At 49.4% G+C, this 27,391-nt stretch overlaps 1 protein-coding gene across 1 annotated transcript in view; it reads right to left on the bottom strand.

Annotated features, from left to right (window-relative positions):
• The window catches only part of kiaa1109 (KIAA1109 ortholog), a 57,530-nt gene that overhangs the window by 3,919 nt on the left and 26,220 nt on the right, over nucleotides 1–27,391 (bottom strand). Inside the window, exons 40-85 of the mRNA XM_044143705.1 lie at nucleotides 27,219–27,371; nucleotides 26,902–27,142; nucleotides 26,001–26,149; nucleotides 25,206–25,440; nucleotides 23,625–23,759; nucleotides 22,673–22,848; nucleotides 21,925–22,100; nucleotides 20,913–21,456; nucleotides 20,007–20,205; nucleotides 19,060–19,332; nucleotides 18,890–18,983; nucleotides 18,387–18,437; nucleotides 17,163–17,369; nucleotides 16,507–16,739; nucleotides 16,197–16,441; nucleotides 16,019–16,124; nucleotides 15,664–15,761; nucleotides 15,362–15,550; nucleotides 15,121–15,289; nucleotides 14,803–15,014; nucleotides 12,520–12,718; nucleotides 12,035–12,094; nucleotides 11,733–11,959; nucleotides 11,272–11,486; nucleotides 10,950–11,234; nucleotides 10,751–10,874; nucleotides 10,007–10,119; nucleotides 9,793–9,883; nucleotides 9,573–9,632; nucleotides 7,911–7,964; nucleotides 7,731–7,766; nucleotides 7,562–7,621; nucleotides 5,910–6,172; nucleotides 5,470–5,685; nucleotides 5,219–5,399; nucleotides 4,957–5,143; nucleotides 4,072–4,233; nucleotides 3,856–3,995; nucleotides 3,579–3,774; nucleotides 3,132–3,332; nucleotides 2,897–3,061; nucleotides 2,263–2,400; nucleotides 1,956–2,192; nucleotides 1,733–1,886; nucleotides 1,157–1,314; nucleotides 328–517 (exon numbers count right to left, since the gene is read on the bottom strand). Of these exons, the coding sequence (XP_043999640.1) occupies nucleotides 328–517; nucleotides 1,157–1,314; nucleotides 1,733–1,886; nucleotides 1,956–2,192; nucleotides 2,263–2,400; nucleotides 2,897–3,061; nucleotides 3,132–3,332; nucleotides 3,579–3,774; nucleotides 3,856–3,995; nucleotides 4,072–4,233; nucleotides 4,957–5,143; nucleotides 5,219–5,399; nucleotides 5,470–5,685; nucleotides 5,910–6,172; nucleotides 7,562–7,621; nucleotides 7,731–7,766; nucleotides 7,911–7,964; nucleotides 9,573–9,632; nucleotides 9,793–9,883; nucleotides 10,007–10,119; nucleotides 10,751–10,874; nucleotides 10,950–11,234; nucleotides 11,272–11,486; nucleotides 11,733–11,959; nucleotides 12,035–12,094; nucleotides 12,520–12,718; nucleotides 14,803–15,014; nucleotides 15,121–15,289; nucleotides 15,362–15,550; nucleotides 15,664–15,761; nucleotides 16,019–16,124; nucleotides 16,197–16,441; nucleotides 16,507–16,739; nucleotides 17,163–17,369; nucleotides 18,387–18,437; nucleotides 18,890–18,983; nucleotides 19,060–19,332; nucleotides 20,007–20,205; nucleotides 20,913–21,456; nucleotides 21,925–22,100; nucleotides 22,673–22,848; nucleotides 23,625–23,759; nucleotides 25,206–25,440; nucleotides 26,001–26,149; nucleotides 26,902–27,142; nucleotides 27,219–27,371 (7,997 nt within the window). The remainder of the gene's footprint in view (nucleotides 1–327; nucleotides 518–1,156; nucleotides 1,315–1,732; nucleotides 1,887–1,955; nucleotides 2,193–2,262; nucleotides 2,401–2,896; nucleotides 3,062–3,131; nucleotides 3,333–3,578; nucleotides 3,775–3,855; nucleotides 3,996–4,071; nucleotides 4,234–4,956; nucleotides 5,144–5,218; nucleotides 5,400–5,469; nucleotides 5,686–5,909; nucleotides 6,173–7,561; nucleotides 7,622–7,730; nucleotides 7,767–7,910; nucleotides 7,965–9,572; nucleotides 9,633–9,792; nucleotides 9,884–10,006; nucleotides 10,120–10,750; nucleotides 10,875–10,949; nucleotides 11,235–11,271; nucleotides 11,487–11,732; nucleotides 11,960–12,034; nucleotides 12,095–12,519; nucleotides 12,719–14,802; nucleotides 15,015–15,120; nucleotides 15,290–15,361; nucleotides 15,551–15,663; nucleotides 15,762–16,018; nucleotides 16,125–16,196; nucleotides 16,442–16,506; nucleotides 16,740–17,162; nucleotides 17,370–18,386; nucleotides 18,438–18,889; nucleotides 18,984–19,059; nucleotides 19,333–20,006; nucleotides 20,206–20,912; nucleotides 21,457–21,924; nucleotides 22,101–22,672; nucleotides 22,849–23,624; nucleotides 23,760–25,205; nucleotides 25,441–26,000; nucleotides 26,150–26,901; nucleotides 27,143–27,218; nucleotides 27,372–27,391) is intronic.

The following is a 27,391-nucleotide window of genomic DNA, read 5'->3' on the forward strand; positions in this document are numbered from 1 at the left end:
GAGCCAGATTAAATGGTTTTGTTTGTTTTAAAATGAGAATAAATTCATAACTCAGAACCAAACTGTTACGCTGAGGATCTTCTTGTGAAGTTACAGTTGGTTTACAAATAGGGAAATGTTGCATCTTTATTCTGCCAGTAGTGACTGCTCTCATGACATCATGACTTTTTCCATTCTCTTTTCTAAACTCTGCTGCTGTTTTTATTTTCAGTACTTTTCTCCTCTATGGAGGCAGAAATGTTTCTAAATGTTCTTTGTAATGCAGGATTACACCAGTGTGTCTGCTGCCACCTGGTGGTGACCCTTGACCCCCAGCAGCAGCTGTACCTCTTCTCGGAGAGGCTGCTGTCCACCGCACACAGGTTGACCTTCCACTCGTCCTGCAGCTGCAGGTCGGCGTTGCTGAACACGCCCATCAGGATGCTGGAGCCCATGTAGTCGACCCGCGCCTCCGTGGAGCCCATGGTGATCTGGATCTTGTGGCCGGGCTGCTGGTTGGGATGCTCCGAGATGTGGGCTGTAGAAACCACAGACCGACATAAACCATCGCTGAGACCAGACCCGACTCGCTGGATTAACGGATCAGCAGAGCCACCAACGCAAATAGAAAACCCTTAAAGACATTATTTTGAAATTTAAGACCAGCATCACGACAGAAACGCACTAAAGAAAAACTCATATCTTATAGAGTAGTGCCAAGCTCAGTAGCCCAGAATGAATGCAGCATCAACAACAGAAGTGAGCCAGGGGCAAAGGCGAACATCGGCCAGGACGTTAGCTAGCTAACTAGGTAGGGTGTGTTAGCCTCTAGTTAGCGGAAGATGTCTTGGACAGAAAAATAAACTTTATACAATGAGATACAGCAGTTCTTTAAAGCACAACATGCAAGACCATGGATTAATATATTTAAGGTCAACTAACAAATTTTAGACATTTTGGGGCCTTAATTTTAAATACATGAAGTTAAAGGGGCAGTATTCAATATATTCCTGGCAATCAGAATCATTTGTCCAGTAACCTGATTTAACCTCTTCAAATTGTGTCTCTGTCTCTTTAAAAAGTATTACCATGAGCAGCAGTTCCTATGATGAGCTCAGCAGCTGTTTGCTAATTGCTGCTGTCTAGTCTGAAGGAGCTGCGGCTGGCGTTTACTCACCGACCATCTCCAGGGTGTTGACGTCGATGTTGCCGCCCACCACGCCGCCCTTGGAGTCGAGCTTTGAGCGGCCCAGGCCCACCGACATGCTGATCTCGCGGTCGCGGTTGCTGCCCACCGACAGGCGGCCCTGGCTCTTCAGGCCGCTGGTGGTCCAGCTGCAACCACAGGAACGCCGCCATCATCCACAGAAACTCAGGTCCACACAGACCCAGCAGTTCATGAGTTTTCAAGATGGCCGCCAAGGTTGTGGTGGAAAATTGATTTTTGAAATCTCCAATTAGACGAACATGCTTGGTGTCAGATCATAGCCTCCATCTATTGAACCATAAAAATCTGATATTTTCTTGATATTGTGTTTCCTTCTTCTGGCAAACATTTTTCAAAATATCTAAAACATTTTAAAAAATTAGCAGAGGCTAATGCTAAGCTGCTAACCTGTAGACTGGCCAATCAGGGGCTGCCAGAAGTTCACCATCTTTGATTTTTTCAACTACTTTAGTGATTTCTGGACCCAGCAGAACCTCGGCCGGGCTTAGGGTAAAAATGGCTGCTGGTTGCTAGGCGACCACCTACGTGTTGTTGCCCATGACGTTGCTCATGTTCATCTGGACGATCAGCTGTTTCAGGTTGATGGCAAAAACCACCAGCGTCTCCCACGGCGACCCCTGCTGGCCGGCCAACTTCCCGTTCTTCGCGAAGGCGGGCGTCGAAGTTTTGGCCACGGGCTCTGAGGGAGAGAGGTCAAAGGTCAGGAGGAAGCTGACACTGGGGCAGTTTGACCCACGGGGGCAGTTACCGGTCCTGGGGGCGGACGAGTCGGACACGCTGCGGGTGCGGCCGGGTGCCGGGGACTTGAGGTGGCCCAGGCCGCCGGGCGACATGTTGACGTGCTCCGAGAACACGTTGGGCGAGTGCGGCGCATGCGTCGCTGCCGAACCGCCGTCCCACGTCCTCCAGTACGCCTTCCGGCTGGACTCAGGCGACAGGTGCTGGGCGATGCTCTCTACCGAGTCCGGGGTGGTGGGACCCGAGGCTGCGGAGGAAAACGGCTGATGAGACGGCCGCCACGGAGCATCAGGAGCTCAGGGACAGGAAGTGCTTACGCGGCAGGTTGATGGTCTGGTCTCCCAGGAAGAGGCGCCTGGCGATGCTGCGGCGGTACCAGGCCCGGGGGAATGCCAGGATTTCGCTCAGGCGCCGCATGTCGTACTTGAAGGAAGCCGACCCGATGTCACACACGGCTGCAATGACAACTTCCTGTTTAACTGATGTCACTTCCTCTAAAACCACAGCCACAGCGCTCAGAGACCTGCCGCTGCGCCCCCTGCTGGCCGAGCCCACCTTGTCCTCCAGCTGGTTGCTAAGAGACGCTGCAGCCTGACCCACCTGACCTTTACCTGCTGGTTCCTCCAACCTTTAATTCAGCCCCACTAGGACAGTAAGTACACCCCGCTAGCCAGCCTGGAGCACGGCGCTGGAGGGGTCATGTTGTGGGACCGCTCCTCAGCTGCAGGAGTTGGACACCTTTAACCCAAGACCATCTGTCCAACAGTTGAAGCTGGGTCAAACCGGGTCATCAACAGTACCGAGACCCAAAACTCAGCAGCTGATCGACAACAGAATGGCCTACTCAAAGCCCAGACTTCGAACCAGACTGAGATGCTGCAGCGGGTCACAGAACCTGAGCAACCAGGAGTGGACCAGAACTGGGCACAAGGTGTCCTTTGTTTCTCCTACCTGAGATGTTGATCAGGGTGGTGTCCATCTTGCCTCCCTTGGAGACGAAGCTCTCGATGAAGGTCGGCGCTCCGGTGCGCCTCATGCGCGACAGGCTGACCTTCACGAACTCCAGGTTGATGCACAGTGAGTCCTTCCGGCCCGTCACCGACGACGGCTCATCGTCTGCGGGAGACCGGGGTCAGAGTTCGTCTGCCGCTGTGCAACCTTAAAGGTTTGGCGTTCGGTCGCTCACCAAGCGGGCCCGGGCCCGGAGGCAGGCCCGTGACGGCCGATTTCTGCTTCCCGGCGCCGTACGGGTGGAACACGTAGAGGGAGAAGTCCGACATACAGGCGGTGAAGCTCAGGCCGGACGAGTTGCTGGGCGGCCCGGTCAGGTCCGACTGGCTGCTGCTGTGGCGGCTTCGGCCCAGCGGGCTGCCCAGCTGGGGAGACGCTGTAACAAACGCACCGTCTGTTAGCTAACCAGAACCAGACAAGCTAGCGGCGCTAACCTTATTTTATGGAAAATTTGTATAAAGTTCTGTTTATTAACGCTTTATATCTTATTCATTAAAAAACTAAAAGCAAAGAACATTTTCAAAGTTATCAAAAACGCCAAGTGAAAAATTTGCTTTGGCTTTTCCGGTCGTGCCAATTGTTGTCGAGAACCCAGCGGGTCCCAGCAGAACCGCCCCCATACCTCTGCTGGGGGGCAGCTTGGGGCCGTGTTGCCCCGGCGGGGTGGAGGACGGCGCGTGCGGCCCGTCTGTGGGGTTGGTTCCTGTGGGCGTCTCCAGTTCCCTGCGGTTGGAGGAGAACACCAGGTCCAGCGACGGCAGCTTCAGCATGCACTCCACCCTGGACATGGGCAGGCAGCTGAACCGGATCTGAGAGGGCTGGTAGCAGACGGGTTCGTCAGAACCAAACAGAATCAGGGAGGCTAGCTGCAGCTGCAGTGGTCACGGTTCGGGTCAAACCTGAACTCTGACGTAGACGACCACGTCCACCGGGAACGAGGAGTAGGCCGAGGTGGAGGAGGAGACCAGCGAGGCGGTGGACTCCTCCAGCGGGTCCACCGAGTCGAACTGACCCATGTCCTCCTCCTGGGTTGCCGTGGCTACCGAGACAAACATCGACCGTGAAATGAGGAGCGCAGAGTCGGTGCAAGGAGCCGTCAGCGGCACAGAACCAACCTGTGTAGCTCCGGTCCACCGGCGTGATGGGAATGGTCTCCAGAGCTTTTTCCAGGAAGTCAAGCAGACATGGACTGATGACCATTTCCTCCGGTAGAGTCTGAAGCGCCACCCAGGCGTACAGCTTGGCTGTCTTCACCCCACTAACGCCTTTCCCTTTGGCTGCAGGAACACAGAGCCAGAGCTGAAACGGCTAGAAGCAGTCTGCATGAAGCGGGTTGCTTCAAATATAAATCACAAGAACTCCAATCCAGAGGTTCACATCAGATCAGAGGAAAGGGCCATGCAGCTAGAAACACCGAAAGGCTTCTAGACAGAGAGACACATAGCAATCTGTCTGGATAGCTAGTTAACGCTACATAGCTATCTCACTATTTGCTACATAAATAGCTACATAGATAGAACTATAAATACTGAAGAGTCTACATTAGTTCATCAGATGGAGGAGAGGGAGCAACAGCATGCAGCTAGAAACAAATGCATCTATGTAGATAGCTACATAGTTACAGTGATAGCTACGTAGCTATAGCTATAGCTATTTACATAGCTAGATAGCCACCTATATAGGTAAATAACTAGATACCAATCTTTAGAAATATATAAATACATATATCAATAACTCAAATGAATGGGTATCTAGCTTTAGATCATCAGCTAGCTATGTAGATAGTTACACATAGCCATAATAAATAGCTTGATAGCAAGAAAGCTCAACAGGCTCAATAGTCAGATAGAGAGCTACCTGTCCAGTAAGATATCTGGACAGAGAGATAGCTAGCTAGCAGTCTCCAGCAATAGAAACACATATATCCAGAGTCCACATTAGCACATCAGATGGACAGAGGTGCAACAGCATGCAGCTATAAACAGAGAAATGCACAGTACCTGCAACAACAGGTGGGGGCAGGGGAGGTAGGAGCGAGTTAGTCTTGCAGTGGACAGCATTGGGCGGGTTTGGGCCGCTTTCATTCATACCATATAGCTTGGACTCTTTGGAGAGCGTGCGGGGCAGGGAGGATCCCCGCGAGGCATTGGGAGAATCCGTCTTCAGTGTCTTGGAGTTGTAGTGCAGCTTCAGGAGAAGTGGAAAGATTTCAGATTATAATTCCAAACCTGGAGAGAGGAGGATGTTCGGAGAGCGGCTGACCTTCACGTCTACACCGGGGATGTAGAACACCGTCGTCTCCAGGTCGTTGGACTTGGTCTGCAGGGTGGCAGGGCCTTTCTTCCCGGCCAGCAGGTGAGTGGAGGAGCTGTAGGATGGCTGCAGCTTTTTCTTCTTGGGAGGAGAATCCTGGTCCAGACTCCTCTGGATGCGGTCGCAGCTCCTACGCAGAAGAACAAGAAGCTCTCCATCGGCGTACATTTACAAACCCAACCAGTGAGAGAGGGTCTCACCTGCGCATGGTGACGTCCTCATGCTCCGACTGTGGAGTGGTGGGGTGAAGGACGCACTTCCCGCTGTCGATCTCCACGCGCACGTCCAGCTCGAAGTCGATGTTCTTCTCCGGCGCCGGGCTGCTGAAGCTGCGGCTGCCCGGCGTACCTGGCCAGCGTTCGCTGAACAGCTGGCTGACGGCCGAGAAGCCCGACGGCTTCTTATGGGACGGATGGCTGAGAAACACAGAGGCTTCGTGAACCAACTGGCTCACATTTACCCCAAAAACCACCACAAAAAGGAGCCTCTGCTCTTTCCTTTGTAATCATAACATGAAATGTCCATTTCTACTGCATGAGAGTAATATCTGAACAGGATGATGAGCAAAAGGTTTTCTAAACTAATTCATCCAGAAACTCGTCAGCATGGCAGCAGAGAACCGAACTGCGGCTTCACTCACAGCGGCCGGCGGTAGCTGGGCGGTCTCTCGAACTCGTCCTCCTTCTCAGAGTCCTCGGAGGACGAAGAGGACAGGTCGTCGCGTCTGGAGTCGTAGTGCTGGAAGGGAACGACGGGTGAGAAGACGGCAGGCGTGGCGGGGGCACTGAACACTGACTGCTGGCCCTCCGCAGAGGATGGAGGATGGAGGTGAAGGTGATGATGAGGATGGGATGAGTCGTCGATGGTGATGGACAACAGGTCGCACTCGGACTCCTCGGGAAACTTTCAGAGAGGGACAGAGAGTCAGACCGGCAGGATCCAAACAAACAGGTCCAACCACCCCGCAGGCGTAGAGACCGCCTGAAAACCCAAAGAACCAAAGAACCAAAAGACGAAGCGACCCGGTGTCCACCGACTGAACAACACCATGAAACAGAGAAGCTTTTCTCACAGGGATGGAAACCATCGACTCCAGCAGACGATACAAACTCCCTCCAGACAGCGGCCATGACACGAACCAGACAGAACCCAGAACCGGTTCTGACTGGGTCCAGCTGAAGGTTGACCTCATGCCAACAGCAGAGAGAAGCAGAACAGCAATGAGGGAGGTAGGCGGGATATGGGCAGGGACAGGAAGTGGACGGGAAGGGGACAGGAAGTGGACGTGAAGTGAATGGGAAGTGGACGTGAAGTGGACGTGACGTGGATGGAAAGGGGACAGGAAGTGGACGGGAAGGGGACAGGAAGTGGATGGGAAGTGGACGTGAAGTGGACGTGACGTGGACAGGAAGTGGTGCGGGGCTGCTCTGATCCTGCTGGGGGACTGTTTGGACCTTCCAGTCACCAGAGCGGTTATGGGACGGAAACAGGAAACTGCTTCCTTTAAAACAGCTTGACCTTTCACACAGCTGAGGTCAGAGGTTCTTCTGATGGCACCGGGTCAGAACAACCAGAACGGAACCAGTAATGCCTCCATAGTTCCACCCACTTTCTGCAATAAAGCAGCAACACCACAGCATGATGCTGCCACCACCATGCTGGGCAGTCGGAGGTCAGATGGTGGGGGTAAAACATGGGGGGAGGGGACTGATGCAGGTCGTTTTATTAGGAATAAGGTCAAAACGTAAATATGAATTAAATACAACTATATTTAATTAATGAGGATAAATTCCTGATGAGGATCTTTTGTCAGATTAAATATAATAGCAGAATTTAAAGATCTTCAATCTTCTGTCTTTGTCTAATTAATCTGTAAAATGTTTTTTGGAGTTTCCAAAAAAATATCAACCATTTAATAATTTTTTCATTTATTTTAAGAGTTTGTGTATTAGCCTGATGCTTGTCTAAAGTTGGAAACGGTTAAAAATGAGTAGCTTTTTGTGAACAATAATTAAGTCGCCTTTTATTGCATTTTATCAAGAGCTCAAAAACATCGACATTTTATCGAGAAACAACCAAAATGTTACCAAAGAACAAAAAATCCTTTGTATTTTCAGTAAATGCAGACCTAACAGGATATGATGAGTTTTAAAAATGACTCACCTTCTGTTGCTGGTTTAGTTTATTAATTATTGTCTATATAATTTCCTGAATCTGATGTGATATGTAGCTTGCATATTTTAAACGGCCGGTTCTGGTTTTTCCTCTGCATTTCCAGCAGCTGCGTCTCACCTGAGCGACCGACGCCTCGGCTGTCCCTGACCCGCCTGCCGTTTGAGTCCCTGTGTCCTGCTGAGTTACAGGGATCAGACACCACTCGTCTTAAATAGAGCAAACATTTCTTTACTGTGACACCAGCAGCTCAGGAGGCTGCAACGCATTCCTCCTGATCGCGCCTCACCTGCGGCTCTGCAGGCGACTCTGCCGCTGCTCTCTGCTGAAAAGCACAGAACGACGTCACTTCCTATTCACTTTCTGAACCTTCAATCTGCTTCAGTTTTGTTCATTTGCAAAACGAGTCAGCAACTTAAAATGTCCTCGTCGTCACAGAGTGCAGAGTGAATATTTTTAGACTTTTTACCTGTGAACCAGGGTCACTTTCCTCAGAAGAGCTGATCAGAGTGGATTTTGTTTCCTAGTCGGAAGAACACAAGCCTGCATTAAAAGCTGCTAACAGCCTCACATGCTGCTAACCGCAGAGCTAACCAAACCAGAGGAGGCTGCAAAAACTAAAATCACTGGCACAAAAAGAGTGTATGCACTGAATGCAACACACAGGGGCGCAAAAAGTGTAAAGCACTTTGAAAATGCCTTGCTGCTGAAATGTGCTATACAAATAAAATTTGATTGATTGATTGATTGATTGATTGAAAAACGATGGGGGGAATTTTTTCTAGTCGGTATTTAACAGCTGGTTGTGCATGAATGAAATGATCAGTAATAGAGGAACGGCACTGATTCGGCGCTCCTCCGTCACCCACCCCCACTACACACACACAGGTAGCTTGGGAACACACCCCTTCGAGAACACACTGGGCGCGTTTTTCTTTTAGATTTGAATTGTAGTAATGCCTTGACAACAGGGAGCTAAAGATGGCGCGGCAGAAAAAAAACTCTGGGGCACAAAACAGAAAACGGAAGAAGGGGAAGGATAAAGATGTTGGAGAGACGAAGAAAAGCTTTTCAAAGTGGTTGAAAGACAGTAGGTAAGTAATGTCAGTGTATCAACAAGAGAGTTGTAAATATTCAGGTTAGCTTAAGCTAGGCTAAAATGACAATGGTTGTTGTTGTCTTGTTGCCACCCGTCCCATAAACTACGGAATCGTCTCGTATTTGACTGTATGTTATGTTATGTGTTATGTGGCGTATTGAACCGATACTGGCCGCAATTTGTCTCCGTATTTCTATAAATGTCTGATAGACAAACCTGTCACAGATATCAATAACATAACAAATTAAATGTGGAGGTCAGCTTAATTGTCGTGGCGGGAGCTAAATAGGACCCCGGATGCTGTTGTCATGGCAACAACCAGCAACTCCTGTGATCTGACTCTCTTCTTTAACCGAACACAACGCCGACTGTATCAGACTAGGTAAAGAACTCTAATAGCATACACCGGTTACATTTAGAAAGGTAAATATTTAATTTTCTACCTAGCTAGCAAGCTAAATATTTAAGTCAGAGTTTACAAACAAAATATTTACCTTGGATCTTAATATTTAGAATATTTGGAACAAAATATTTAGCTTGGAGCTAAAATCTTTCGAGCTACATATTTAGCGTGCTAACAAAATATTTCATTTGAAAATGTGATGACCGTGTACAAACGGATAACAGGTCTGTGGAGCCTTCGCAACACTTTCATATAGATCTATAGATGATTGCATATCAATGTGTGAAGTAATGAGAACTTGAGCGTCCAAATAAAATCACTTCAGCTGCAGAAAAGCAGCTCAAACAGCCAGAAAAGCCCCAACAATCATAAGTTCATCATGAAGACTGAAGGAAAAGCTGAGCGTCAGTTTCAGGCCTTCAGCGAAACATGCAGAGATGCTAGAAAGACTAAAGGAAAGCTGCTGATGCAGATTCACAACAGGATGACATCATGAGGCCGCATCAGTTATTGATTACGCAGCATTAAGAGCTGAATGTTTGTTATGCCTCCTGTTGTGATTCGACTCTCAGCTCATCAGAGGACAGATCTGATTTGGTTTTCTAACATGATTTAATCTGAACGTCTACCTTGAATATCTCTGCTGGGCTGACAGGTGAACGTTCAGAGTCCAGAAGCTGAACTTTATTCTTTAATTAAACAGAAAGTCACGAAGAAAACAAATCCGTTAGAGCTGCAGACAGGCAGCAGTGTGAGGTGAAGCTACGGTCCAAAACTGTTCCTGCAGCATCTAATGAGGATCCCTGCTGATCTGTCCACGTCGCGCCAGCAGGGGGCGCCGGACTTTACCTGGTCATGGATGTTGAAGGTGACGCGAGGCGAAGGAGCCGACACGTCCACACGGACTTCTGGGAAATCATCCACATCCCCGACCTTAGAGCTGCAGACAGAAATGTTACAGAGACGCTTTCTGTGACATCAGCAGAGCCGAGCCAATCAGAGTGCAGCAGGAAACAACCAATGGCTGCAGAGCATCCTAACGTTTCAACGTTCGCACTCTGACCTCTGGCGTTCGATCCGTTTCTGAGGCGGCCGGCCCGCCGCCGCCGAGATGCTTTTGGAGCGGCTGTAGCTGGGTTTGTAGCCGAGGCCCCACTTATCTTTCAGGGAGGCGGCCTGGAGGAAACAAACGGGTCAGAGCAGAACCAGAACCACAGCAGAACCCCGACTTCTGCATCCCCAGAACCAGGCAGCATTCAGCTTCTATGCTCCACGAATCTGGAACAAACTTCCAGAAAACTAAAGACCAGCCGGAAGCTGGATCCTGCAGGATCCGCGTCGAGTCGTTTCGATTTCCACGATGTTTCTCACTCAGGGACGAATGTGTTAAATAATTACTGACAGAATATGTTTAATATATTTTCTCCACTTTAAAGAAAAAGAGAAGAAAGGAAATAATGAGGAAATAGGAAAAAATAAAAAAATAAAACCGGCCGCGATGACAGATGCAGATTTGATTTCTTCCTCCGTTACTGAGTGACTGAACTGAAAAACCTTATAAAGAATAAATATAAAAGCTTCTTAATGTTCAGAAGCTTTCAGAAGTTGTTTCCAGTATTAAGGCGTTTGTAAATTTGCAATAAAAGGAAATAAGGAAATAAAAATTAAAAGCCACATTGAAGCGGTTTGTGTATTAATTTATAAACTTGGACTAATTTGTAAAAATGGTAGTAACTATAGTTTCTGTTGCTACGGTGATATTATGGGTTGTGTTGCAGTGTAGAGGCGGCTTTGACCTTGAACTGACCCTCATGCTGGAGCGGCGCAGCTTCTTCCTGACGTCTCTCCTGATGTCCTGGGCCGCCACCGACTCCAGCTGCTGGTAGCGCTGGATCTCCTGGTTGATGGTTCCTTCGCTGGCGCCCAGCTTCCTGCAGACACACAGGAAGCGGCGCGTCTGCACAGCGTTCACACACAACCTGCACTGCTCCGCGGGACGCTCTTACTTCAGGTCGTCGATGACCTTGGCCTGTTCGTTCAGCTCCCGGATGTCCACCACCCTCTTGGTGACCTTCCTGCCGCGGGCGTCCAGCACCAAGCCGGACATCGCCGGCCGCCGGGGGTCAAAGTTCTCCTGCAGGGAGCAGAGCGGACCGTCAGCCCGTCGGAACCGAACGCCCATCAACACGTCACCTGAAACCCGAAACGCGACTGGATCAATTGGAAGATTGATGAGCGATTGATTGGAAGACCCTCCACCACCATCATTGCCTGGGGAACCGAAACCGCCTCTAAATCACCCCAACGATTAATCAGCCGCCGACCAGCATTCTGGGACCAGAAGCTCCATGTGAACCCGGCAGACCCAGAGTGGTTCTACATACGCAGGCCCAGGAGAGGGGCCTCTGGGTCCGGGCCCCGGACGGGGAGCCGGCGTCGGAGCCGTCTGCAGAGACGCTCTGCGGCCTGGGGCTGAGGCCCAGGATGTGGTTCACCAGGCGTCTCTTTAGGGTCAGCCGGGGGCTGAACGGCGCCTCACAGCTCTGCAGGAAGGAGACGGGCGGGGTTTACCCTCTGACCCCAAACAGGAAGGAAGAACTCAAGCAGCTCCGACACAAAAACCTTCGGCCAGTTTACTGTTCAGCTTCAAACATAAAAATCTTCCACAGACAGAAACCTGACGAGACGTTTCCCTGCAAACATCAGCAGCTTTTCTTTAACTCACATAAAGCTCTAGACATGATAGGCGTCTGAACCGAGCTCGGCGCTAACCGGACCGGGTCACTGACCATGTGGATGGTGGGCGACATGGTGTCGGCTTCGTCCTCGTCCGACAGGTCGCCCATGTTCACCGAGTTCTGGTCGGTGATGTCGTCGGCGTCCTCCTCCCCCGTCAGCGACGTCAGCGTGTTGCCCAGGGCGTTCAGCCGCTTGCCGATGTTCGGGTCCATGTGGACGTCGATGCCGCACATTTTCCACAGAACGTTGAGCGTCCAGGTCCCGGCGCTGCTGCTCTCTGCTCCAAGACAAACATCAACACTCATTTTTCTGAAGCGGCGTCTCGCTGAGCCTCATGAAGACGGCGCCTTGCCTGCAGACAGCTGGCCGGTGGTCCTGGAGCAGACTTCATACGTCCCGTCAGGGACGACGCCTGCAAGCCGACACAGCAACGCAACATTCAGGAGGCAACGCGACTCCAGCAATCACATGAAACGTTTCAACAAACACCACTGGATTAAACGTCAACGATGTCAACTCGCTACGCGTCGAATCAGGAAAACGACACAAAGAATCTGGAATAATAAAGTTTTGCTCTTAATTGTCAATGATAAGAGTTTCAAATCTCACAGGCCTGGAAGAAGTTCTAATTAACAAAAATATTTAGTTATCCTCTTTTGTCAGTACTCCAGTAAGCCGACACTGTTTTATCCTGTTGATTTTTGTAAAACTCATAAATACATTTATAAAAAACTATAAATATATTTAGAAGCTGTGCTAGCTTGACTATGAAAACCTTAACGAGTGGATGTGCTGTGGAATTCGGTGTTTCAGTTCAGTTCCAGTTTAAACACTCACATGCGTTCATGACGAGGTCTCCCCGGATTTCTGGCTTCCAGTCGTCCCAGGACGTCTCGAAGCCTTCGGCGAAGCGGATGCAGAAGTTCTTGAAGTGACCTTTGCTCACCAGAGACTCGGAGGAGCAGGCGGTGATCAGCGTGCTCTCGATGGTCAGAACCAGAGCCGAGCCCGTGTCGAAGTCGATGCTGTGGTTGGCCTGAGAGGGACGGAGCACATCGGGTCGCAGTTAGTGGAAGAACCGGTAAAAACAACCCGTTTCACCCATTCATAGAAGCCAGAGCTGGATGGTGACATTTCACTCAGAAATGAAGTTGAACTGTTTGGGGTGGTAGTCAGATGTTTGTAAATCCCAATGTACCAACTTGTGCTGCTGTGCTTCAAAACACTATGTACAGATGTATGTGTAGGTTAACAGACTTTGTAAACAGCATCATTCACACTTTGACCAATCCTGTTCAAAGCTCAGTGAGGTTCTTCTCTAGTTTGTGGACTCACTGGTGCCTTAGTTTATATGGCAATGGATGATTATTTTATTGTTATTGCTCTTGATTTTGTTTTGTCTGTTTCTTGTTTTTTTTATGCACCATAATTGTGTCTAAATAAATAGGACTGATTGATTGATTACTGTCAAAAAAAAAAAAAAAAAAGAAACAAAGAAATGAAGTTGAAACCCTGATTGAACCTTCATTTGGATCCACTTCAGAGGGAAATGTCTCCAACAGATTAGAGTTAGAAACACCCAGAAAGCATCGGTTCAGCTCCTCAGAAGGCTAATCTGATGCTAATCCCACCAGGGAAATCAGAAATCATTCCAGGAGATTTTAAATGTCAGAGTCGTTTTCCACATGCATCACCACCAGTGATGTCAGTAACGCGTAAACTTGTAACGCGTTACTGACGTCGGACCACTTTTTTCAGTAACGAGTAATCTAACGCGTTGCTGTTTCAAATCCAGTAGTCAGACTACAGTTACTTATCAAAATCATTTTTGCGTTACTATCTTCTTTTGTAATTTAATCGTATTTCCTCTACGCGTCTTGTCGAGTGACCGACGTCTCTATGCGACAGAAATGTAAACAATGGAGGGAGATGCGCATTTTGTTGGTGGAAAAACTGGAACTATTTTCAGTTTCTGTCGCCAAGTCCGATTATTATAAGCGGCTTTGGGCTTTTTTTTTTTTTTTTTAAGTCGCTTGCAGATTTAATGAGTGGCGGGTTGCACCTTTTTGGGCTCGTTTTTGAACGTGAAGTTACGCAACAGAGGACCACACAAATCAGTCACGTTTTTTACTTTTTTGTACTGTTTTTTCTACAATCTCCTCTTCAGTTCAGCCTTATGAGTGGAGACACATTGTTGATGTTACCATTATAAAATAGCTTACAAAAAAGTATTGGCAAAGCTCAATGTTATTTTCACAGGAGGCGGAGCGTTGTTGTTAGCAGCTGCGGAAAGTAACTAAAAAGTTACTTTTAGTGTAACTTAATTACTTTCCAAATCAAGTAGTCAGTAATATAATTAAGTTACTTTTTCAAGGAGTAATCAGTAGTCCGATTAAAGTTACTTTTTCAAAGTAACTATGCCAACACTGATCACCACCGACCTCCAATCAGGACAGAGATCCACACAGACAGGCCAGAGCTGGCTCCAGCTCTCCTCCAGTTAAAACACAGCAGGCAGCCAACAGGAAACAACACATTTCAAAATAAAAGCTCCACAATCAGAGCAAAACCACAGAAAGCCACCAGGCAGGACGGAGGAGCTGCGGGTTACTTTGTGGGCGGGCTTTGGCTGGGCCGCTGCTGCAGAGCTCACCTCCGGCCCTGACGCTGCTGGTCCTTTCTACAGAAACGGGTGACAGTACAGCTGGGTGACCTTTAACCCCACATACATGTTAGACGTGAGCCTGGATTTTCATCAACTCTGGTTACTCTGAAGGTTTTAGGAAAGCAGCTGCTGGTTAATCCAGCAATGAGAGCAATCTCAGAGAGTTAGCAGAAAAGATTCAGAATAAATGGTTAAATTCATCCATTTAATCAGATGAATAAAGAGGATTTTAAGGCAGAAATGTTCAGTCATGGATAAACAGAACAAACAACCTCCATTAGGAGGGGTTTGCTGCAGAATGCTGGCTGCTCACAGCTTCTACTAAATACCATGTTGGTTTAGTGCTTTAGCGTCGGCTCCTGCACTTTGGGTCCAGATGAACCGCAGAGTTTAGGTGCTGATGTTTCGGTCAGAGTGACTGGAGGCCGCGGGGGGCTGCATGGTGATCAGGTTACCTGTGAAGCGTTGGTGATGGGCAGGCAGATGCCCAGGTCGTTGACGGTGAGCTGCAGGAACAGGGTGCTGAAGGCCTGGGCCGAGGTCTGCTGGATGCCCGGCAGCTTGTCCACCACCTCCTTGGTGGCTACGTGGATGTCCTTGTTGAGCGCCAGCCGCTGCTCGTTCCAGTTGTCGTACGCCGCCTTGTAGTTCAGCCAGAAGAGCACGGCTGCAGGGACAGGAGGCAGAGGGCGGTTTCCAGTGGAACCAGAACAGAACCAGTTTGAGCTCTGGTGCTTTAACAGAGCCGTTTTAATGTGCGCCGTGAGCCGAACCTTTGTCGAACGCCACCGGCTGAGCGAACACGATGGGCCGGTTCAGAGTGATCAGAACCGCCTCCTTGTCCGACGAGCCGCTGATCTCCTCCTGCAGCGCGTTCCTCAGACCGATCCGGGTCCGGAAGTACGCCACCTGATGGAAGTCTGAGCCGGCCTCTTCGTAAACCTGCGGGACGAACGGGGAAATGAAAGCGGTTCTGGCCGGGTCCGGTCCAGAGGGCCAGCGGTCGGCCGGTACCTGGTGCTTGACGATCTGCCCCAGCGCCAGGTTCAGGTCCACCTGGCACTTGCCGAACAGCTTCAGGTAGCTGCTGCTGCCTCCGGGCTGAGCCTTGCACTGGATCCGGTTGGACAGCTCCAGCTCGATCAGGCCCGTCTCGAAGCGCACGGCCCGCATCAACGGCGTGGTGGCCGTCATCTGGATCCCCTGGGAACACAGTGAGGAGAGCGCCGCCGCTAACTCTGAGCCATTGCTGCGCTAACCTTGAGCTAACCCTGAGGTACCGCTAAGCTAATTGAGGGCGTTCCTTCTGAACCCACCTTGAACATCAGGCTGAGGGAGTAGAGCAGGATCTTGGGCTTGTCTGCGTCCGTGGACGAGTCAGGTTCGTTCCACAGAGGGATCGGCTGTTCGCCTCCTGCAGACAGAGAGCACAGCGTCCTGAAGGAACCAGAGCAGACGCTAATGACAGCTATGCTAACGCTAACGTGCAAACCGATCTCAGCTCATCGTTCTGCGTTATGAAGCAGACTGGAGTAGATCAGGAGGATCCTCCGCTTACCGATAGAAGTGGGAATCGATTTTGAATCGAGTTGTGAGCCATTAAAGATTCAAAGTCTGACAACAGGAAGTCAAGCTGTGTGTGGAGTTTCAGAATAAAAGCCTGACTTTTACCTGAAACCTTCTGGATGACTTCGTTGACTTCCTTCATGAAGACCTTCTGCAGGAACACCAGGTGGTTCAGCAGGTCCGTCGTCAGGTTGTGTTCAAACGAGCCGATCTGTCGACACACAGAGCAAATTCTCAACAGGATGTGGCGTCAGGAGCCCGTTGTCGTGGCAACCCGCCCCACCTCAGCGACGCATCGCAGGTAGTTGCCCTGCAGGTAGTTGCCCTGCTTGGCCGGGAAGTCGTCGGGGGCCCAGCTCTGGTCGGAGTGGCTCTCGTGGTCCTCCATGATGTACTCCCCCGACATGGTGATGGGCGGCAGGGACAGGCTGGCGGACGGGGACATGGTGGACATGTCCACTGGGGACACCTTGGACTGGAAGCACAGCTTGTGGTTCGGCAGCTCGAAGGTGAAGCTCGTCTGAGCTCCTGAGGAGCAGAACCGGATCAGAACTGGGCAGAAACCGCCTGTAAACAGGTGGGCGAGGGGTCACCTGTCATGCCGTGGCTCTTCACCGCCCCCATCTTGTACTCTGCTTTGAGCGAGGGCAGCAGGGCGGCGCCGATGGTGATGCCGTCCATCATGGCGCTGAACTTGAGGACGATGGGCTTTTTCTCCAGGCCCTCCGGCAGCTGGGGGAACTCGTTGGCCTCCACCGGCGTCTGGTTGATGCTGGACGCCTTGTCCGGCGGCTGGGGGGTCGGCGTGTCCTCACGGTTCGGTTGGCTGCAGCAAAAGACGGCAGCACCCAATGAGAAGGAGGGGGCGGGGAATCAGGCAGGGGAGCTGACTGACACAAGGACTGAAAATGATGGACGGACATTTCATCGATCTGAGTTTAGCCAACAGAAACGGAGAAACTCTGGTGGAGGCACTTCCTGTCAGTTGGACCGCAGCGGTTGGTTTTAATACATGAAGACATTAAAAATAAATTGGGAGCAAAAGTCCAGATGAACTCGGATGCATCCAGAAGGTTAACAAAATTTAATTTCATTCTGAAATTAAAGATAAACTAAGCTTGAGTTTAACGATAAACTCTGACTTTTACTCTGAACCTGGAGTTTAAATCTGAAGTTTAAATCTGAACTCGGAGTTTAACCCTGAACCTGGAGCTCCGTCAAACCGACAAGCTGGCGCTGAGGAACGTACGCGTTGGCGGGCTGGCGGATGAGGTCGGAGATCTGCTTGGAGAGCTGGTGGGAGCTGCGGACCATCATGCTGTGCAGCGTGGCCGGATGCTGCGGGATGTTGATCATGATGGAGCCCACCTTGAAGACGGCGGCGTTGTTGGTCCTCAGGCCCCGCTGGGCGCTGTACAGCGCCTGCGACTTGGCGATGGTGCACTTGACGACGGTCCTGAAACACGGGAGGAGCAGAGTGAGCGGAGGGAGACATGACGGAGGAGGAAGACGGACTGTGAAGCATCATGCAGAGTCAGTGACGATGGCTGGAGACGACCCACAGGGGAAGAAATGAAATGACCTCCAGCTCCAGAAACATCTGGATCTGCTGCGGCCTGACATGAAGTCAGATGAGAGCAACTGCTGCTCCGCCAGCATGAAACACAGATGAACCCTGAGGAAGACGAGCAGCAGGCGGTGAAGGACGGACTCAGCACAGCATCATATTCAGAAAAATCTGTCGCGCAGATACAAGAACCCAACAGGGCCCAGATGATGTTGTTCAGCTACCATCTTGAAATACTCTCTTCAGTTTCATTGTCCAAAATGTAATCTTTTGCATACATAGTTGAACACAGAAATCATATTCACTGTTTTTTGTTTTTTTTAGTTTTCAACATGGCTGCCACGGTGGCCGTGGAGAATAAATGCACTAAAATCAGCAGCAGTTATTTTCAGTGGCGTGCACAGATAGAGGTTAATTTACTGAAAGAGAATCTTAGCTACACTAAAACTGACCCGCTAAACACACAAAAGTTAGCATAAGCTAACACTAAGCTGCTTAAAAAATTTGAGTATGGTAATGCAAACCTGCTAAAATTGCTGGAAGCTAACCCTAAACACATAAAAACAAAGTAGCTGGAGCTAATTAATGCCAATGCCAGACCTCTGCTTCTGATTTTATTATCCCTAAAGTTGTAAGGACAGGATGAGCCAAGACGAAAACATACTATGTGACCTAAAGTCATGAAAATATGTAACTTTCTGTAGCAATAAATAGCTTTAAAAAAGGCTCACAAGTGGCAGCCATCTTGAAAACTGCATGTGACCCTGAAATGCAGGTGGCTGATGGGAAATCTGAGGGTTGATCATACAGGTGTTTATGCAACAGCTGTTTTTCCAGAGATATGCTGCGCTGCATGAGACAGTGGGTTAACTGATGGAGAGGTCACTGGGGTCAACATGAACATACAGAAACTCCTGCTTAGCCGTGCTGGTGGGAGACGTGGGGAAGTCCTCCAGTCTACGCAGTTTACCGGGAAGACAAAGAAGAGCGAGGAAGAAGAGAAGAAGAGTCAGGAGGTATAGAGCTATGGAGATAGATAGGCTGGAATAACCTGGGGAAAATAAAACCGTCTGATCTCACCAGTTTCTATAGAGCTGATCAACTTATTTCAAATGATCAGTTCTACAGTCAATTCATTACAAATACCAGCTTTAACTCAATGGATTTATTTCACATTTAAGTTTCAATTGTTGTTTTTAACCAGATTCTTTCCCAATCAATTTAATTTCCATTATTAACCATTAGCACATGAATAACTAATTTACTGAAAAACTTCCTACTATTTAGGATTTCAGAATCAATTTTTATATATATAAAAATGGATTTGTTGTTGTTTTAACTTAATATGGTTTCAGTTTTGTTTTGGTTCATCGACACTGATTCTTCGTTATTGGGCCGTCGGTACGTACTGAATGTCCGGCGTGATTCCCTCCAACAGAACGATGTTCACTCCTCCGATGTGAGCCGACGCGCACGTCTCCGTCATCTTCTGGTGGAGAATATCTGCATCACAGAGAACGCCGTCAGAGCCGCCCGTCCACCAGGGGGCGTCGTTTGCCGCCGCAGCAGCAGCTCTCACCCTTCATCTTCTCCTTCAGTGTGAACGACCCGTGGATCTTCTTAAGCTCCGCCTCCATGGTCAGGCCGCCGATGTCGGCCTCCAGGTGAGTGCGGTTCACCATGCCGATGCCGAACACGATCAGGGTGACGTGCTGCGGCTCGCAGCTCACCAGGCTGCGCCGCCGCCCACCTGCCGCTGCCGCCCCGGGCGGCCTGCCAGGCGTCGCTGGCTGCTCGTTCTCGTTCTCAAAGATGACCTTACAGAGCGACTCCGACGGGCGCCACCCACCCTCTGCAGACAGGAAGTTAGGCCTGTCAGCCACTCAGAACCAGACAGGAAGTGGCTGCTTTCGGTCAGTCATGTGACAGGAAGTGGCTGGCTTCGGTCAGTCATGTGACAGGAAGTGGCTGGCTTCGGTCAGTCATGTGACAGGAAGTGGCTGGCTTCGGTCAGTCATGTGACAGGAAGTGGCTGCTTTCGGTCAGTCATGTGACAGGAAGTGGCTGGTTTCGGTCAGTCATGAGACAGGAAGTGGCTGCTTTCGGTCAGTCATGAGACAGGATGTGGCTGGCTTTAGTCAGTCATGTGACAGGAAGTGGCTGGCTTCGGTCAGTCATGTGACAGGAAGTGGCTGCTTTCGGTCAGTCATGTGACAGGAAGTGGCTGGCTTTGGTCAGTCATGTGACAGGAAGTGGCTGCTTTCGGTCAGTCATGTGACAGGAAGTGGCTGCTTTCGGTCAGTCATGTGACAGGAAGTGGCTGCTTTCGGTCAGTCATGTGACAGGAAGTGGCTGGCTTTGGTCAGTCATGTGACAGGAAGTGGCTGCTTTCGGTCAGTCATGTGACAGGAAGTGGCTGCTTTCGGTCAGTCATGTGACAGGAAGTGGCTGCTTTCGGTCAGTCATGAGACAGGAAGTGGCTGGCTTTGGCCGGTCATGTGACAGGATGTAGTGATGCGTGCTGACCTGAGATGCAGTTCTCCGGTGAACTCTTCTCCAGGATGCCGGTCGGGTCGGAGATCAGGGAGTAAAAGTTGAGCAGCTTGTACATGTTCTGCCAGCACTCTGCCGACGGCTCGCTCTGCTCCGACACTGTGATGGAGTCCGAGTCGTCCATCTGGATCGGCATGTGGTCCGCCACGTCCCGGGAGCCCTTTCTGGATACCTGGGGGGCAGAACCAGAACCCAGAGTTACCCGGTACCAGAACCTCCTGAAGTTACACTACACCACAATGTTTCTGCTAAAACTGGGAGTCTGGAGGGGTCTGGTGGCGCCCTGAAGTTACACTACACCACAATGTTTCTGCTAAAACTGGGAGTCTGGAGGGATCTGGTGGCGCCCTCTACAGTTTCAGGACAGAAAATATTTCAAGAAATGGCTTTTATTTGAGACATTACAGAGACAGTCGGGTTTACAAGAATATATTGATAAATTTATAATAATAATCTGAGGCTGATTTAGAGATTAAGTATTTCCTATCTGCAAAACCGATACAGACAAGATGCTCAACATTCCTCACTTTGAAGGAGTTCTCATGAAGACTTTAATCTCCATAAATTAAGACATTTTAATTACTTTTATTTAAGGAACATGATGTTTTTTATTTACCTTAAATGTTAAATTTATTTATTTTTCTACATTTTTGGCTTCATTATTACAAAAGGTCTTTTTAAAGTTAGTTTTCTAGTTAACAATTAGTCAGTTATTTCAATAATCAATTCATCATGATTAATTTATATAAATTTAAATTATTGATTCATCAATTATTTCAATAATTGATCAGAATTAGTCATGATTAATACACTTGAAGAATCAATCATTACAGCCTGTTTCCTGAATCTTAGTGCTGCCCCTCCCCCGCCCGTTGCTACCTTGGAGGTGCGGCGCTCCGAGCGCCCCAGCGAGCTGCGTCCTCGGGGTTCTCGCCGCCCCAGCGTGTCGATGCTGGAGGGCGGCCCGTTGGAAGGCGGCCCTCCTCCTGCTCTCTTGCTCTTCAGCGTCTGCGTGGCGCCGCGGCCCGCGCCGTTCAGGCTGCCGCGGGAGCTGCGGCTGAAGTCGGAGGACAGGATGTGGCGGTAGGGGCGGGCCCTGAAGGTGGGGGTGGGGGAGGTGGAGCCGGCGGTGTAGCGGCTCAGCTTGATGTCAGTCTGCGTGGCCTTGATGTCGTCGATCATGGTGCTGAACTGGTGGATGAGGCGCACCAGCGCCATGTCGACGCGCTGGCTGATGGCCTGGCAGGCCGTGGTGAAGTCGCAGTGGAAGGTGTTGTAGTGGCGGCGGTTCAGGTCGTGGAAGGAGAGCGGCGCCCCCTGGGGGGCGCTGGCGGACTTCTCAATCACCACGGCATTGACGCTGAAGGTCTCGATTAGCAGGGCGGGCTTGAACTCCAGCGGGGGAAGGTTGACTGTGCCCTGCCTGGAAACACAGAGGCTCAGAATCACCTGCCGGTTCTGATCCGATGACCGGACTTCCTACAGCGACTCGCATCACAGAGCAGCTCAGGAAACGCAGAAATGTTACAGGAAATGATCAAAGTAAGAATATTTGTCTGCTTAAAGGGGCAGTACCATGAGTTTTACATTTTATTGCATATTTTAATAACTATGTTACCTTCAGTTATGAAAATTATGTAAATATCAAGTATGAGTTGAAATAAGTTCAAGCCATGCAATTGGGCCTCTGTCTCTTTAAGAACTGCAGCTGTTCCTAAAGCTCCAGCTCCAGAAAGTCATTCCAAAATGGCTCCTCTATTAAGGAGTTCAGCAGATGTTTGCTAATTGCTGCTGGCTAGTCTGAAGGAACCGTAATCATCACCATAAACAACCTAAACATCTCAGAGTGAAATAAATCCAGATAGGCAATGGGCTAGGGTCAGGTTTCTACCTCCTGGACTTTTTATTTTTCCGCTCCTTGGTCGTATCTGAGTCCACAATGTCGGCTCGCAGACACTCCAGGTTGCCCGAAAACGACAAATGTTCTCCAAAGTACATCTTGTAGCTCAGGGGAGTGGCGTCCTGCGCCTGGATGCCAATGTAGTTCAGCAAGGGCTTGAAGACAACCTGGAGCAGGAGAAAATCAGGAGGTTTCATTAGACCAATCTGCTCAAGTTTCCATGTAGCGCTAGCTGCTGCGTAGCCTGCTAACCGCTGCAGCTAGCAACACAGGCCTGAAGCCTTTACTCCGAGTTGATTCATGTCGACATGACCAGACTGTTCCAATACAGGATGAACAGGAATTTGTCACATAAATGTTTGTCTTATTTATCATCTGAGTTCTATAAATGTGGCTAAAATTAACGCTGAGGAAATGTCCAATATTTTGATACATAAAATCTGTATCCTATCTGAATAATCAAATAAGAAGTTTCTGTCAGTTTTGCGAAGAGGTGAGAGCAATTATTAGGCAGAGGTGGTCTGAACACAGCGGCGGTAGATCTGTCACTGTTGGTGTGTGTGTTGATGTTTGTGGCCTTATTTTAATGCAAACAGAACCGAAACACATTGAACTGCGTGTTAAGGTTGTTACAGTCAAGTTAGCAGAGCTGACCTACTTTGTTTCCACCGATGACGCTAATGCCAAAGACGCTAACGCAGACGACGCTAATGGTAAAGTATGAATCCAGTCGGCTCACCTGAGCGTCGGCCAGCTGCACGGCAGCAGGACACTGGTTCCCCTCCTCCACGTCCACCAGGTCGTCCTGACTGGTGCTGTGCTGGGAGTGCGTCCCATCCAGTGTGTTCTGGTCGCTGGACAGAACCGTGTTGAAGTCCGACGCTGAGGGGATGGTGGGCAGGGTGCAGGTTCCGCCTGACAGGACAATAAAAACACCTTCAGAACCGGGCCGAGGGAAGAACCAAGTCAGAACTGGACCTAGCCTCTAAGCTAACAAACACCAAGCTGACCTTGTGGTTAGCGAGCTTCTATGCTAATAAACAGCAAGTTGACCTTGTGGGCTGCTAACCTCTAAGCTAACAAACACTAAGTTGACCATGTGGGCTGCTAGCCTGTATGCTAACAAACACCAAGCTGACATTGTGAGCTGCTAGCCTCTATGTTAACAAACACCAAGCTGACATTGTGGTTAGCTAGCCTCTATACTAATAAACAGCAAGTTGACCTTGTGGGCTGCTAACCTCTAAGCTAACAAACACTAAGTTGACCATGTGGGCTGCTAGCCTGTATGCTAACAAACACCAAGCTAACCTTGTGGTTAGCTAGCCTCTATGTTAACAACCAGCAAGCTGACCTTGTGGGCTGCTAGCCTCTATGCTAACAAACACCAAGCTGACATTGTGGGCAGCTAGCCTCTATGCTAACAAACACCAAGCTGACCTTGTGGGCTGCTAGCCTCTATGCTAACAAACACCAAGCTGACATTGTGGGCAGCTAGCCTCTATGCTAACAACCAGCAAGCTGACCTTGTGGGCTGCTAGCCTCTATGCTAGCAGCAACAGGATGGTAGCTGAAGTCCAGAGTGTCTAGAGACAAACATGGAGAGCTGAGAGCTGGTTCTGGAGGCCGGCCAGGTCCGGACCGCCAGCAGCATCATAAGGTTCATGCAGCTGGAGCCCAGTGGGCCTCACCTGGCTGGAAGCGGTTGAGTGGGGAGTCGTGGGATGCGGCGCCGGCCCGGTTCCCCACGGCGTTGGACATCCAGTTGTAGAAGCTGACGGAGGACGGTTCAGACAGCAGCGGATGTTCAGTCAGCATGTCCGTCCCTGCAGGACGGGCCGGGTCGGAACCAGGAGACACAAACAGGTTATGTTCTGGTTCATTAAAACCCATCTGTTCTGAAAATCATGAACTCATTCACAAACAGGAAGGTGGTCAACATAAACCTGACCAGCAGGTGTCACTGCTGACCCAAAATGGGTAAAAAATATCCAGAACTTTGATTCCCAACTTTCAGTTTTCAGGTCATTTCATGTAAAATAACTTAATTTTTCACAGTGTAGAAATGTTTTATCCACGTGATTTTGAACCAAACTGAGATCCAGGTGAATAATCTCACTCTAAAGGACACATTCAGTGAATGAAGCTGTGGATTATAATCCCACATTTCACCAGGTTAAATCTGCATTATAAGAGGTCTAAAGCCATTTACTAATCCATTATTCTGATAATTAATCAGATCTGCAGGCATTTTTTATATAATGTTAGAAATATATTAAAAGATGCAAACAAATGACTTAGTTATTTTCTTAAATAAGAAAATAAACATTTATGTCCTAAAATGCAAAACAGAATTATTTTTAATGAACTTTTGATCATTTGTAGCAGAGCTAAAAATACTGTAAAGGTCCAGAGCTTTCTGCTAGTCTGAACACGGCGTAGGACTGACCTGGACATCAGTTATTGATTAATGATTAATGTTAGAATTGTAAATAATATCTTTATCATTTATAATTATCTAAAAAGACTGTGGCATTCTTTCTGTGTTTCTCTAGAACTTGAGTTGTGTGACAAATGTCTGCAGGAAGCTGATAAGTGTGCAAATTGGAAGCAGATACCAGCCACTCTGGGGCCAAAACTGAGAGCTGGCCTGACAGGAAAAACACCCAAAGGCTAAAGGTCAAAGCTTGTGACCCAGAGACACGGGACTACACTTAAGACATGCGCAAAGACAGGACATTCCATTGTATTGTGAAAATTTATGAATGTGTGTTTGCAGCTGGTTTCGTCCCTTAGCAATTGCAAATTTGTGTAACTAGGACCCGCCCAATTCTAATAAAAGGCAAAGAGTGGGGAGAAAAATCTCAGAGCGTGTTCAGGAGACTGTGATTAAGATCTCTTTCTCCACTCGAGTGCAACTTAAATCACTCGTCACTTTGTGTCTGTGTGAAAGTGTTTAGGTTGACTGAGCCTCACAATTAGCAACAGGAGGTTGTTTTCCCTCGTCGGAACCAGGTGAAGCTAAAACTGTTTTCCAGAGGAACAAATTTAGAATGATTTTTCATTTTAAATGTTTTTATTTATTGTCCAGTTTCGGCTTCGTTTCTGCTCTGTGTCGTTCTGTATAATGCAGTTAGCGATCAATCAATGACTGATTAGTGACTCATCCCTAATCCCACCAGATTAAACCTGGAGTTTGCTTCTTCCCAAACGAGTGTTTATTGCTCTGGTTTTACTGGTGAACTGGTTTTGCTGGGATTCTTTTGGCTCACCTGTGCGTGTGAGGGAGCCACTCTTGGCGGCGGCGGCGGCGGCCGTGTCGCTCCGCTGCGGCGTTCCCTCCAGCAGGTTGTGCAGGCTGCGGAAGCTGCCTGTCAGGTTGCTCAGCAGGCTCTCCTTGCGCGGGCTGTCCCTGGCTGGCGGCCCGCCGGCGCGGCTCACATGGGCCGGTGAGTCGGCCGCCGTGTCGCCGCTGGTGTAGCTCAGCGACTGGTAGGGATGCGAACCCTGGATGTGACAAACGAGCAGAGCGCCGGGCGAGGTTATGATGGCCGCTGGGGCGTTTCATCCCCATGACAACACAGATAAATGGTCTGGAGAGTGACAGGGGAGGCTGAATAGTTTAGGATGGTAGAGACGCAGAGGGAGAACGGACGGAGTCACCGAGAGAAACGCCTGCAGAGCTGCAGCACAAAATTATTACCAAACAGCATCTTCACAAAAACATGAGACCAGAACCAGAATCAGTACTAGGATTGGCCTTAGAGGTAAACCTTAATGAGCCTCTCATTAAATCTGAATCAGAGCTGGAAACGCCTCCATCAGGACTGGAGCTTATATTTAGCTTCACGTTTTTGCTAGCCTTCAGGATATTTAGCACTTAGCTTCACATAAATTAATTCTCTCTAAACCTGTGAGTGAAAGCCAGGTGTCCAAAAACAATTCGATCCTATTGGTGGCGATATACTGTGCTGTAGCACATGTCACACTTTAGCACTAGCTAGTATGGCGGTTTAGCAGAGCTAATGATAGCGCTGCCAGCTAGCTCTGAGTTAGCGCTGGCTTACCTTTATCCTGTGGGCAGACTCGTTGTGTGTGTGGGACTTGGAAAGCTTCCTCATGATCTCGACGCCGCTGACCGGGCCGGTGCTGGCCTCCTTGGGCGGGGGGCGACTGCAGGCTCCTTCCAGCAGCATGGTGTGTTCACTCACTGTGGCTTCAACAGAAGGAGATCCGATCAAAGTCCCAGAAGGAACCAATTCCTCTCCACACATCATCAACAATCAGCTTCACATGACCAGAACCAGCAGCCAGCAGACCTTGGATTTATATCTGCATTTATCCCTTTAGTTCTGGAAACAGAAACTAAACGCATCATTTCCAGACTCTGCCAGACTGAAAAGATGCTAAAGTAGAAACGTTTTTCCAAACAGAATCGCTTAAAGGGGCAGTGTCATGTTTTCCAGGGTCATAGAGCCATTTTATAGAACAATCTATAAAATGTTCTATAACTACCTTCAGTTGTTAAAAAATGCTGTAAATATCAAATATGACTTCAAAGAAAAGTTATTTCTGCTTTAACGCCTTGAAATTGGGCCTCTGTCTCTTTAAGAGCTCCTGCTCTTTTTGAAGCTCCGCCTCCAGGAAGTCATCCCAACATGGCTCCTCTATTAACCCTTTAATGTTTTTACCAGCGTTGCTCTGAGCTGTAGCTCCTAAAATTGTGTTTGCTAATAGCTGCTGGCTAGTCTGAAGGAGCTGAGTGGGGGAGGAGCTGCGGCTCGAAGGCGGGGCTACGTCCACCCAGGTGTTTAGCACAGGTGACTGGCTGCCATGGAGACTAAAGGATTTCTCAAACATGATAGAATCAAAGCAACACACCAGGGAAAAACATTAAAGGGTCGTAATCTGATATGTATTGGACCGGAACCACCCGGTGCTATCAAGTGTCAACCAACTTGTTCCCACCTGCGTCAAACTCAAACTCTGCTCCATCGGCGCTGGTGTCGCTGTGCAGCGCGGCGCCGTTATCCAGGCCCAGGACCGGGTCGGGCTGGTTCTGCTGAGCCTCTTTGGGCTTGGCGATCTGGCTGGGTCCCATCAGGCCGATGGCCTTGAAGCCCTGAGTCACAACGATGAACTTCATCCACTGTCGGGCCAGAGCCACCAGACCCTTCTTCAGCGTCACCAGGGCCGGAACACCGTCGTTCTGGAGAGAAACCAGTAAGACCAGTGGAACCAGCTGGCTCCCAATCTGCTCCCAGTGGAACCAGTCTGCCCCTCACCATGGTGGCCTCCTCGATGACGGCGTAGTCGGCCTGCTGCAGGTAGCGGTGCAGGATGTTGCACAGCATGCAGGACGGGTTCTCGTGCAGGTAGCGGGCGCGCTTCGTCACCCGGTTGTACTTGCTGCGGATTGGGATGTGGATGCTCTTCTTCTGTTGCACAAACACAAAAA

This window comes from Gambusia affinis, linkage group LG16 (assembly GCF_019740435.1).
Source record: "Gambusia affinis linkage group LG16, SWU_Gaff_1.0, whole genome shotgun sequence".
Lineage (NCBI taxonomy): Eukaryota > Metazoa > Chordata > Actinopteri > Cyprinodontiformes > Poeciliidae > Gambusia > Gambusia affinis.